This window comes from Globicephala melas, chromosome 10, assembly GCF_963455315.2.
Source record: "Globicephala melas chromosome 10, mGloMel1.2, whole genome shotgun sequence".
NCBI lineage: Eukaryota > Metazoa > Chordata > Mammalia > Artiodactyla > Delphinidae > Globicephala > Globicephala melas.
Window position 1 is genome coordinate 38,923,639 of NC_083323.1, and position 12,253 is coordinate 38,935,891.

General features: G+C 38.8%; 1 protein-coding gene across 3 annotated transcripts in view; it reads right to left on the reverse strand.

The window, feature by feature from the left end:
• The window catches only part of SYT1 (synaptotagmin 1), a 533,780-nt gene that overhangs the window by 80,312 nt on the left and 441,215 nt on the right, over positions 1-12,253 (reverse strand). For all 3 annotated transcript variants that reach the window (XM_060305537.1, XM_060305538.1, XM_060305536.1), the window contains one exon: positions 3,833-3,950. In XM_060305537.1, coding sequence (XP_060161520.1) covers positions 3,833-3,950 — 118 coding nt within the window. The remainder of the gene's footprint in view (positions 1-3,832; positions 3,951-12,253) is intronic.

Here is a 12,253-nt window from a genome sequence, read left to right on the forward strand (position 1 = left end):
GGAATGGTGGGATATATAAATATAGAGCACAGTCTAGTGAGAGAAGCGTGATGTTTGAAGGGTGTAAACAAACTCCTGGCATTTAAAAAAGGAAAAAATTTGTTCTTTTAGGATGGATCAAAAAAGGCTTCATGAGCAGCCGCATGGCACAGGGATATTGGCTCGGTGCTTTGTGACAGCCTGGAGGGGTGGGATAGGGAGGGTGGGAGGGAGGGAGACGCAAGAGGGAAGAGATATGGGAACACATGTATATGTATAACTGATTCACTTTGTTATAAAGCAGAAACTAACACACCATTGTAAAGTAATTATACCCCAATAAAGATGTTAAAAAAAAAACAAAAAAAACAATATGGGATTTGGAATCAAATGGAAAAAAAAAAAAAAAAAAAGGCTTCATGGAATCCCTCCACGTATAATGCTGTCTGTCCCAGGCACCCCTATGGCTCACTTCTTCACCTCTTCCAGGTTGTTGCCAAAAGGTTACCTACTCACGGGTCTTTCTCCAACCACCCCATTTAAAGCTTCTCCCCAACATTCCTTATTCTACTTCCCTGCTTTGCTTTCTTCATAGCACTTATCACCTCTTGGTGTACAACGTGCTTTTCTTATTTATTGGCTTCCTGTCTGTTTCCCCACATTACAATGTAATCTGTATGAGGGCAGGGTCCTTTGGCTGTTTTGTCCACTGATGTAAACCTGGTTTCAGAACAATGCCTAACATAAAGTAGGGACACAATACATAGTTGTTCAATGGATGGAGGAAATAAGACTTCAGCTGGGCCTGAAGAATGGATAGGGTTTAGCTAGACCTTCCTTGGTGGATGGAAGAGATTCCAGGTGAAGGAAACAACTTAAGCAAACAGTGGAGGCAGCAAATCCCATCGCCTGTTCTGGGGACCAGTGTGCTGGTCAACTTGGTTCAAATATAGAAATATGGTGGGGTGTAGTCTGGAAGTATCTATATTATGTAGACCTGAGTGATTATGACTTAATTTTACAGGCAGCAGGAAGCCCATATGATTAGGACTCTTTAAGGATATTTCAAGGCTAAATATCCTTAATTTAATATTTAACTGTTCAACCAAATCATTCCAGATACTTCAAATTTAGGGGTGGAACTGGGTTAGGTGGGTTGTGAAGCTACTATAATTGTAAACCCTGGCAAAATAGCCCACTTTGGTTCCAGTTAACTAGCTATTTTCAGCAAATGTAGTTTGGCATTTGAAAAAAGAATATTTTTTTCTCTTTTATAGAGTTACGAAGACTGAATTAGATATGACCTCTGGCCTTGCCCCTTCCATGTCACAGTGTTGAGTTAGCCCAATGGGTAGTAGGAGTCATGCCAGGAGCCCTTCCTTCACTGGGATACCTAGCAGTTACCCAACTACACATGGTTATGACTGCAAGCCACATAAATAATGTCCTGCTAGACCCAACTTCCCATAGCTAAACCTCAAAAATGCCTGTAGCATCTCTGATGCTGCTGAACAACAAGAGAGATGGATGATGGAAGAGGCGTGAGAGTGTCAAGAGGCACAAACTGTGATTAACAAATTGTGGGTGAAATATCTATCTGTGACCATGGGGACTCCTTTCTAGGACTTCGGGAGAAGACAGAACAAATAAGGGACCCTGAAGTTACTGGCTTCATGGTAGAGTTGCTTCTGGAACTCTGATGAAGGGTGTTAAGGTGAATGGGGAGGAAGACCAGGAGAGCACTGGATAGAGGTGATGAGGAGGTGGTTGGCATAGGAGTTTGGAAAGAAGTGTGGGAGAGAGGATGCAGAGAACTAGATGATGATAGTTGGCTATCGAACCAAAGGAAGCGGAAAGGTCAAAGGCGTCTGAAGTCAGACTTCAAGATACTAAGTAGAATTCTGGGGGTAAACTGTTCTCGTGCCTAAAAATTTCTCTGCACATTAAATACTCTTTTGTTTTAGGTTTAAATACATTGCATTTATTATCATAACTGATGTTCAAATGATCACATCTTTGGCCAGTGGAAGCCTCTTCAAGGTGACTCTTAAGCCTGTTGACATGACTCCCTTAGTCTTTGATAGTTTCCTTGCTTTCTGGTATGATGAGATGTTCTAGGCTTGTCTTGTATACCTTCCTTTGCCACATCTGGAATCTACCATTTCTCCAATGAGCTCCAGGTTCTTCTAGTGAGAAATTGTATTTTCACACCATTTCTGGTTCTGGGATGGTCATGGCTACTAGGTCAGTCTTTGTTTCTAGGCCTTTTTACAGGACAGACCCGGGAAAAGGTGGATGTGTATAGATACTTACATAGGTGTATGCATATATTTTGCATCTTAGGCACAGTAAATACTCTACATTTTTGAAAGAAACTGCTTATTGCTTTAAACTTGCTCTGTTAATGCCATTAGGCAATGAAAGCAGCAAGTTTTTAAATGGGGTCTTAGTGACATGAAAGAAGTCGTGCAGGTTCCCCAGGCAATATATTTATAAAGAGAAGTAAATTTAGGCACCAGGAGAATTTGGTTGACAAATTAGTGGTTCAGTAGGTGGAACCTTAGCTTCAGCATATTTTAGCTGTTACACTTTATAATATAAAATCACCATGCTGCATGAGGGTGACCTTTTGAAGTTTGCAATATTTTTATTAGAGAAAGCACTGAATAACCAGTAATGTTGGATCTAATTCCATAGCCATGAACAATGACAACTATAGTCTATTTTTGACCCTGTGCCATATCAAGAAAATTCCTCACACTTTAATTAGTTACTAGAAGATCAAGGATATAACTGATTTAATCACACAGAGAAGAAAATAAAAACAATTGTGTTCCGCTGTGGAAATGACAAGTCCTTCATTTGACTTTGCTTTTGAGCAAGGATAATGGACTTGAGGACATGGGGAGGGGGAAGGGTAAGCTGGGACGAAGTGACAGTGTGGCATGGACATATATACACCACCAAATGTAAAATAGATAGCTAGTGGGAAGCAGCCGCATAGCACAGGGAGATCAGCTCGGTGCTTTGTGACCACCTAGAGGGGTGGGATAGGGAGGGTGGGAGGGAGACGCAAGAGGGAGGAGATATGGGGACATATGTATATGTATAGCTGATTCACTTTGTTATACAGCAAAAACTAACACACCATTGTAAAGCAATTATACTCCAATAAAGGTGTTAAAAAAAAAGAATATACTCACTTAAAAAAAAAGAAAAGAATATACTTTACTCACTTTTTTTAAAACTAAAATTGGGTTTTACAGAACTTTAAATCCCCAAATTTCCCCATCCCCAACACAAGCTGTAGAGAATAAATGCATTACCATGAGGAGTCACCCTCAGATTTTATTGTTCACATATATTTGAAATGATGCATGTTCACACAAAACAGTATTGCTAAAAACTATCTTAGGCTATATACTTACCTAATATTTGTCTTTTATTATATAAATTAAGTATTAACCTAATGAGTCTCAGATAAAACAGTATTTTTCATATCATAAATGAATTTTGACCAAAAAACAAAACAAAAAAAGGGAACAAAATTATAATTGGTCATAAGTGTTGCCTTTCAAAAGAGAAGCAGTTTTTCATCTTTCAGAGCTATAGGATTGCCAATTGATACCTGGGCTGTGAAGTGGGAAAATAGGTCTCATCTTCTCTGCTAATTCTAATAAATTGAGAGTGGCTTCCTGGGTCTCTGTGTTGGGATGAATTCTGAAACTGCTTCCAGGTTCCATGGGAAAGAGAACTGTGACCAATTAAGGAGTGGGGCATCGCGGCACGTGTGCTGTGCATTCGGTATCCACGATGAAACAGCATCAAAAAACACAGTAAACATCAGACTCACCAGACAAGCCACCTACATCCATCTTCTTCAGGTTCTTTGCCTCAAGAATGACAACAGTCAGTTTGCCAGCAGTAGGTACGTAGCGAAGGGAGAAGCAGATATCACCCAATTTCTCTTGCTATGAAAACCAATAAGAAAGTATAAGTAATTTTTCAAATAAAGGTGAATGTGGTTTGTACATAAACACTGTAAACTCCTCAGGGAGGGGGATTATGACAATTAGAATTTGAAAACTCTTAACGTTCACTGGCATTTACCCAGTGGTCTTTCATTCACTAAGGTATCATCAAGAGTGACTATAACTCATTTCAGTTTTTAATTAGCTCATCTATACTTTAACATTCATCAAAATATATCCATAATTCAATGGTTCAGGAGATGGGACCAAGACAACTTTTTTAGAGACTGCTTTCTGAATAGTACTGCAAAACTCTTGGCAAAAATTAATAACTTGATTAAATAGCTTTGAAAAGAGCCTAACACTTTTTTGGTAGACTCAACCTACCTACTTTTTTGTCTTTTGACATTTCAAATAGGATTATGTGTAATACTTAGACTTTTGGGGGAAAAATACTTGTTTCCATGTTCCATTTAAATTCTATTTATTGATGAGAAATTGTAAATTCCTAACAGCAGAAAGGCAAAAACGTATATAAGTTTTTGCACTTTTAGTTTTACTCATTTCAAGTGAGGTCTAACTTTCTTTTTCCTTATCCTAAAATTTATAAAAATCTAAGCAGTGGGTCAAAAAAGTGAAATACACAGTAACACAAAGTTTCTCATATACCCTCACGCTATTTCATTGGTATCATATTTTAGTTTCAAGAACATTCACCAATCCTATATTTGAGCATCTCTGAATAACTGAAGAGTTTAAAATGTTGACGCTATATAGAACTTTCACCTTTTTCAGAAAAGAGGCCTATGGGTTCTCCCACCTTAAGTGTTTTACTCTTTAGGATAACTAAGAACTTTGGTAATTGAACATGAGGAAGATTTTTGCATTCATATTAATGCATGAGAGAGGGGGCAAGGGTGTGCAGTTTGTTGTATTCTCAGATGCTGGAGGTGCTAGACTGCTCACTGACATACGGCATTAAGTATATGTATGGCAAATCAGGGTTTATTTCTTTGCATCTTTTCCCTGCCCATCCCTCCTCCAATAGTAATTCCAAAGAAGGTAATGGTTGTGCCAGACTTTTGCAGATAGATTTCTAACATAGGAGTGAGGTACAGAAGGCCATATCCTCAGGTCTTCTCCTGTTGTACTCCTAATTTGGCTGTTTTTGGCCTTCTCTGTATCTTGACATATGTTAAATTGGCTAAATTAACTGCCCAGATGTAATCCAACAAATTAAGAAAATGCAATTCCTTTTTTGGGGGGTACTCATTAAATCCATCTTTCAAAAAGGAAAGGGTATCTACCTGTTCTATAATTTATCGATAGGTGAGAAGTAATATATTCAATGTCTGTGTGTGTGTGCGTGTGCGCGCACGTGAGAGAGAGAGGAAGAGAGAAATGGTACTTTCTGCTTATGTAATGCTTTTGAAAATATCACCACATGTGTGTATAGCCATGGTTCTTTCATTTCTTGAGTTCCCATAGCACCTTACCCACATATCTCTTACGTTACTAAGGGGACTTTTTTGGTCTTACTGTGCGTGTCTTAATTTCCCCACATGACTAAAAACTCCTTGAAGACAAGGTCCTTCCCTGAATTATCACTTTCCACATATTTTCAAAAAGTAAATATATGGAAATTGGAGCTAATTCCCTCATTTTGAATTATCTAGGTCATACCTCTCTTCCACTAGTGTAGATAATAGTTACTTGTAATGTGCCTACTCACCCCTAGGAATTAATGTACATATCAGGAGAATCTAGCGGACTAGATTACATTTCATAGTCTCTGAAAATACAGAACGGGCCTCGATAGCACAGAAATTAATACAAAGGATGGACAAATTCATCTGAACCTTAGGAGACAAGACAAAGGTAAATGAACAAAACTCCTGTTCAGAAATGCTCATCAGAAGGGTTCTTTTTGCAGGAGTCTATTTGCCACAGTAACCTTCCTGGGGAACTGCTGGAGAACCAGGTCACTCTAAGCATCCTAATCAGCCGTTCTCTCTTAAATGACACCGTTCTTCGTGGCCCATAATCTAATTCCACACTTTATAGGCATCTCAGGTGTTCTAAACGAAGAGTTGTCATAACTTCTAGTATACTTTTATTCTTCAATCTTAGGATATCTAGGGAATCTTTAAGATTTTACATATTTAGTTTCAGAAGAAAGCAGTTGCAGTTTGAAAAAACCATACCTCAAGTAGAAGAAATATGTCAAGTTACCTCTAATTTTAAAGCTATGGGATGGGGAAGAATGAGTGACTGGATTTCAAAGTGGATATTTTGGGAGAAAGGGAAATAGAGAAAAGTACTTATTTTAGCACCTTTTACAGATCTCCATTTAATTCATTAACTTAGGAACTTGAACATGTAAGATTTCATTTGCTCATAAAATCATCATAATTGGTATGCCAAATTAAGCATGTATTTTTATGTTAATCAACTGAAGTTGCTTTTCAGTGCTTTAACATTTTTAAACTCGGTTTACATAAGGTTTACATTAGCATGGAGCTAATGCTCAAAGTCTTTTGACTTGATCCTGAGTTTTCTTTTTCTTTTCTTTTTTTTTTTTTTTTTTGCGGTACGCAGGCCTCTCACTGTTGTGGCCTCTCCCGCAGCGGAGCACAGGCTCCGGACGCGCAGGCTCAGCGGCCATGGCTCACGGGCCCAGCCGCTCCGCGGCATGTGGGATCTTCCCGGACCGGGGCACGAACCCGTGTCCCCTGCAACGGCAGGCGGACTCTCAACCACTGCGCCACCAGGGAAGCCCCCGAGTTTTCTTTAGTGTCAGACTGTCATCTGGAATGGTAGAAACTAATATTCCTAACTGACCGCCCACTAGGATATTCTCCTTTCACTTTTAGATTGTCTTACTAAATGGATGTTCATCAGCAAACCCTCCCCTCAACTGTTTGCCTTTTCAACACTCTTACCTGTCAGGGTCGCTAACTCATCTGTTTCCAGTGGCCACCTTACCTTTTGTTTTCCTCTAGTCATTCAGCCTACAAGTCTTGTTATTTCTTTTTTTGGGTAATGTATGTTCAACTGTATTTTTTCTTTCACTTTTTTCTACCACCATCATCAGCATGACCTCTACCCTCACCACCTCCACTTCCAATATGACCTGCATCTCTACCATTTGCTGCCATTACTACCATCACCCTACACCATGGCCTCCACCACTACCTCTATCCCCTTCACCTCCATTTCCACTCTGTGAGACTATGCCCTAAATACTTCTGTCATCTCTTTTGAAATAGTCTGAGCAAAGATTTCTTTAAGTCATAGTCTCACCAAAGTCCAATGTAGACCACATACTAATGCCAAGCTAATCTTTCAAAGGTCCAAACCCATCTTCCTGGCTTTCAAGAAGCTCTATTCTTTGCCCTAACTATCCAAATCTTTTTCTTCAACTTCACTACCTACTCAATCTTCAGAATATATTTTGAATTTGACTGTATCTCCCCATTTATAGGGTCATCATTCTAGTCCAAGAAGGGTGACCAACCACCCTCATTTGCTCAAGACTCTACTGGTTTAAGCCTCACAAGTCCTGTATACTGGGAGACTTCGATCCCAGGCAAACCATGACTATTGGTAACCTTAAGTCTAAAGCATCACATAATTCCTGACCTAGACTTCTCTAATAGCCTCCTGATAGCCACTCTGTTTCAACTCTTGCTCCTTTCTAGACTCTTCCTCACATAGAAGGCAGACTGATCTTTTCAAAGTGGAAATCTGGTCATGAGACAATCCTACTCAAAGCCCTTCAATGTATTCCCATTTCACTTAGAATAATCTGTATTCCTTACACTTAAAGGCCTTATAGATGGGGGTCTCACCCCTCCATCTCCTACCATTATACTCCCGATCTTACTTTCTCTCCTCCAAACCCGTTAGGTACACTTTGACCTCAGACCCTTTGCCTATGCTCTTCCTTCTGCCTGCAATATTCTTCCCCCAGATACTATCATGGATTGTTCTATTAGTTTGCTTAGCTTTCTGCTTTACATATCACCTCTTTAGAGACCTTTTATATGGCCATGCTATCTGAAGAGGTTCCATCCACTCCTAAACACTCACACTACCTACCCCCATGCCCTGCTTTTTTTTTCATCCTAGCACATATTGCTCGAAGTTCTATTTTGTTGAGGTTTTCCCCACCAGAGTATGAGATCCACAAGAGATGGCTGGCACAGAGCAGAGCTGTATGATTCCTATTGATGGAATAAATGCAGATTCCCTACTATCAATTATAGTCAATGTCCTCAGTATCCACAGGTTGGGTTCTCCATGGAAGCAAACTGATTTGCAAATGGGAGATTGGGATGTGTCCTTTGAATCAACACCTGTGGGAGAATGCAGAAAGCAGGATGGCTCAGGTGGAGAAGTTGGGCTATGATGCAGTCACACCAAAGGCCTCAGTCGATCCTATAGGAAGTTCTGGAGCTAAAATAGCTCTTCAGAGATGTTCTAAATTCTGAAGAGATGACTTTTATGCTCCTGAATCCACCGGTCTTTGGATGTGGCCTTTCCCCACATCTTGGACCAGGGCCTCCTCAGCTGTGAGGGAGATTCTAAGAAGGAGCAACTCAGTTGTTACGAGTGTCAGCCATCAACACTCTTGGCCAGTGGAATAAATGCCTTCATCATGAAGATGGTGCAAGACTGTGTGTGTGTGGAGGGGTCACCACAGCAATGACTACGTCTCTGAGCTATCTTCCTTCCCATCACCAGATTTGTGCTTAGTCAGGAAATTCATCTACAATGTCTGTCTGTAGTCCCTTATTATGCCTAATTAAATTACCCCTAACCATTAAGCCCTAGTCCAAGTTCCATATCTTTAAGTATCTCCATAGTGCACAAGGATTTCTACTAGTAATTAATTGCTTTATAGCCAGTAGTATGGTGCCTAGAGATATTTTCCCCTATTCATATTTGCGAGTTCCCCTCACCCTAATCTCCAGAAGAAGAGGGATTGTACTTGATACTACCTAATAAGGCACATGATAGGGGCTTAGAAATAACTGTTGGTTGATTGCATTGAAAAGAGAGCCTCACCAGTCTTGTTTTGTAAACAGTATGGACACTAGTACTCGATATATCAACAGTGTTTCTAGTTAATCAACAAGTCAACTAATGAATATATTCAGAGGTCTTTCTTTGTTCCTAGTTCTGTAGACATGGCTCAGTTAGTCCTTTCATGAAACTGGAAACGAAAACATTCTTGGAAGTGCAGTTTTTATACGATAATTTCAAGACCCTATGGGGTTGCAGCCGACAGATGAGTGCTTTTGCTGGTATGATTAGCTCATGAAGGGACCTTACTACTATTAGAAATCTCAGCTTTATGTATAATTTATTTTAGTCAATTGCCTTGATCACTAGGTGGAAACTGCCAGTTAGTGTTAGAAAGTTCCAACTGTGAGATTCAGAGAAATTAACCTGCTCTTTTAGAATATGGAGCTGACAATCAGAAAGCACCTTTGTTCTGAGCAGCTTGATAATTCTGATATTTTTTTAAAAGCATCCACTGAATAGAGTAGACATGAATTAATGATTTAATATAGACAACTACAGTAATACCTTTCCTTTTTGAAAAGCATTATAGATACTAGAACAGAGGTCATCTCCATTGGGTAAATAAAAAGCTTGATTAAAATGAATATATGCTGTTTTTTATAGCACCATCCATCATTTTATGTGTAGAGAGAGGTGTTCACTTTAATGATCTTTGCAAATGGGGCTAAGTTCACACACTTGTTGGAAATGCTATACTTTTGAATGAGTTTTAAAAAGGTACCTGAATTGACTTAATGCTGTGACATTTTAAAAGGACATATTCTATTTATGTTAATCTTAAGATTTTTCTATGTGTTAAACTGGAGATATTCTCTCTGAATAGAAGGTTTTTTTCTGAGGTTGGGCATCTATTTAGAGGTGACAGACAAATGGCAATCCAATCTCTCAAAATGAAAATCTAGACTATTTGCGTGTTCTCCATTTGTAAAAATACAAAGATATTATTCGTTTATAGGGAAGGTCAATGTCAGGTTTTTAATTTTAATAACAGGTAGGGTGGCTTTAAACATATCCTTTGTGTGGTAGTATCTTTCAAATTCTTTTTATTCCCATAACTACTCTTCTACCCCTGAAGTATCTGCAAATCGGTATTTACATCTAATGGTCCAGATGGTCACAGTGTGAAATGTTGCTGTGGATGCACCCAGGCTAAAAAGACTGAATCTGGCCTAGCGTGCAAATGGACAGTAAATGGTTCAGGTGAATGAGACTATGTTATTTCTTTTAATACTTATTTTTGTGAGGTTACCATGTAATTGATTAACTTCATATGCATTCAACTATTCATTTCTTACTAAGCAATGATTAAGTTCCATCATAAACTCTTCCAGGGTCTAGTCTAGGCTCCATAGATACCTAGAGGAGTAAGATGACTTTAAACAAGTTCAGAATGTAGTAGAAAGACAAATTTAAACAGAATAACAATATCATGTGTTAACTGCACTGAACAGGTGGCACAAATACTCTGGGGGCAAAGAGGAGAAGGTTGAAACTTGCCAGGGTCTAGTGATAGAATTAAGGAAGGAAGACTTTATTTGGAGATTTATACCCCCAATAATCAAGGATAAATTTTTCCAGCCACCCCAAATAAACATTCTTTGTAAAACAAATGTGCTTGCCATGCAAATGTAGCTTTAGGACAAGTCTTCCAGCTTTCCCCTTTCAGCTAGAGCTAGTATATATGGGGGATTGGTGACATGTAAGTGTGCTTGAAGAGAAAATACCTGAGCTGAGATGGGAAGATTCCACAGGAAGAGTCAATGTGAACCCCTTGAAGGACAGGGCAAGAATATTCCAGGCACAGGGATGCACGGGCAAAGTCTCTAAGCGCTTAAACAAGTTACTCTTCTATAAGTATAATATGTATGTAATTTAATTAAGGACAGATTTCTATTTATGATTTACATCTTCAAATTTTTTTCACTATATCTTTAACTTCTACTTTGATGAAGAGATACACTTGTAGTCCTATTAGAAATAAGAATTAACAACAGAAAAGTGGATATTCTGAAGTGCTCTAAAAATGATGAAAATAGAAAATCAAAATGCCTATTAAAAATAACAGTACAGTGCAGTACAGAGTGATGGAGAGAGCACTGGACTGAGACATGGGCATTAACTATTTGTTCATCAAACATTTATTGGGCATCTCCTATGGGCCACCACTGTCCTAGATACTAGGGCACAATAAAGCATACAAAACCAAGGAACAAAATAAACATGGTAAAATACAAGGCAAAGTAAAGTAATTAGAAGAGTGCTTGGCACATAAAACGTACTATGTGAGCACTTGCTATTATAACAAAAATCCTATTTCAACCACCTTCTTCCCCATACATAGTGCCATATATAGGGAAGAGGGTGGTCGAAATAGGCACTATCTAGAGAAGCCAAACTTCTTGAATGAATTGTCTACATTCACTGTCCCTATTTGTTCATGTTCTACTGATTTCTCCATTACTTTATTGAATTGAAATTGTTTCTGCCAAGTTTTCAAATGACATCCATCTTGGTAAGTCATAAATATTTTTCAGGTTTCATTAACCTGAACTCTCAGCAGGATGTGTTGACTTCTCTCTCTTCCCTGGATTCTGTAATTCTGGAGGCTTTCTTGATTTATCTGCCTCTCTGGCCACTGATTCTAGTCCAAGCCCATTTCTTTTCTTCTTAAACTGATATTGTCCCTGTCTATGGCTTTAGTTACAATCCAGAAGTGATTCCCAAGATTGTTTCTTCAGTTCCGATCTTTTATCTGGACTCCAGACTTATATATCCACTGCTTCCTTGTCATTTCCACATTAGTACGTTAAATAAAGATCTTAGACTCAAATGCCAAAAACTGGATTGCATTACATTTCTCACAAGCCTGGTTCACTCTATTTCAGTATTGGTAACCGCCTCCAAACAGTTGCTAAAGCCAGAAAACTGGGCATTATCACTGACCATTGACTTCTTTAGAGATCTGATTTTATCTATTAGAAATCTCTCAAGTGGGTTCACTTGTTTCCATCGTTTTCCAATAAATCTCTAATATTTCAATATTAGACTATTTACCCCCTAATCCAATAATCTGTCACCTGGGATATTCTAATAGTCTCTAAATTGTCCTCCTCCAATTTACTCCTGGAATATAGTGGGCAGAGTCGGCCTCTTAAATAACAAATCTACTTAAAATCCTCAAGTAGGTCTTCTGTCTCTCTTGGGATAAAGAT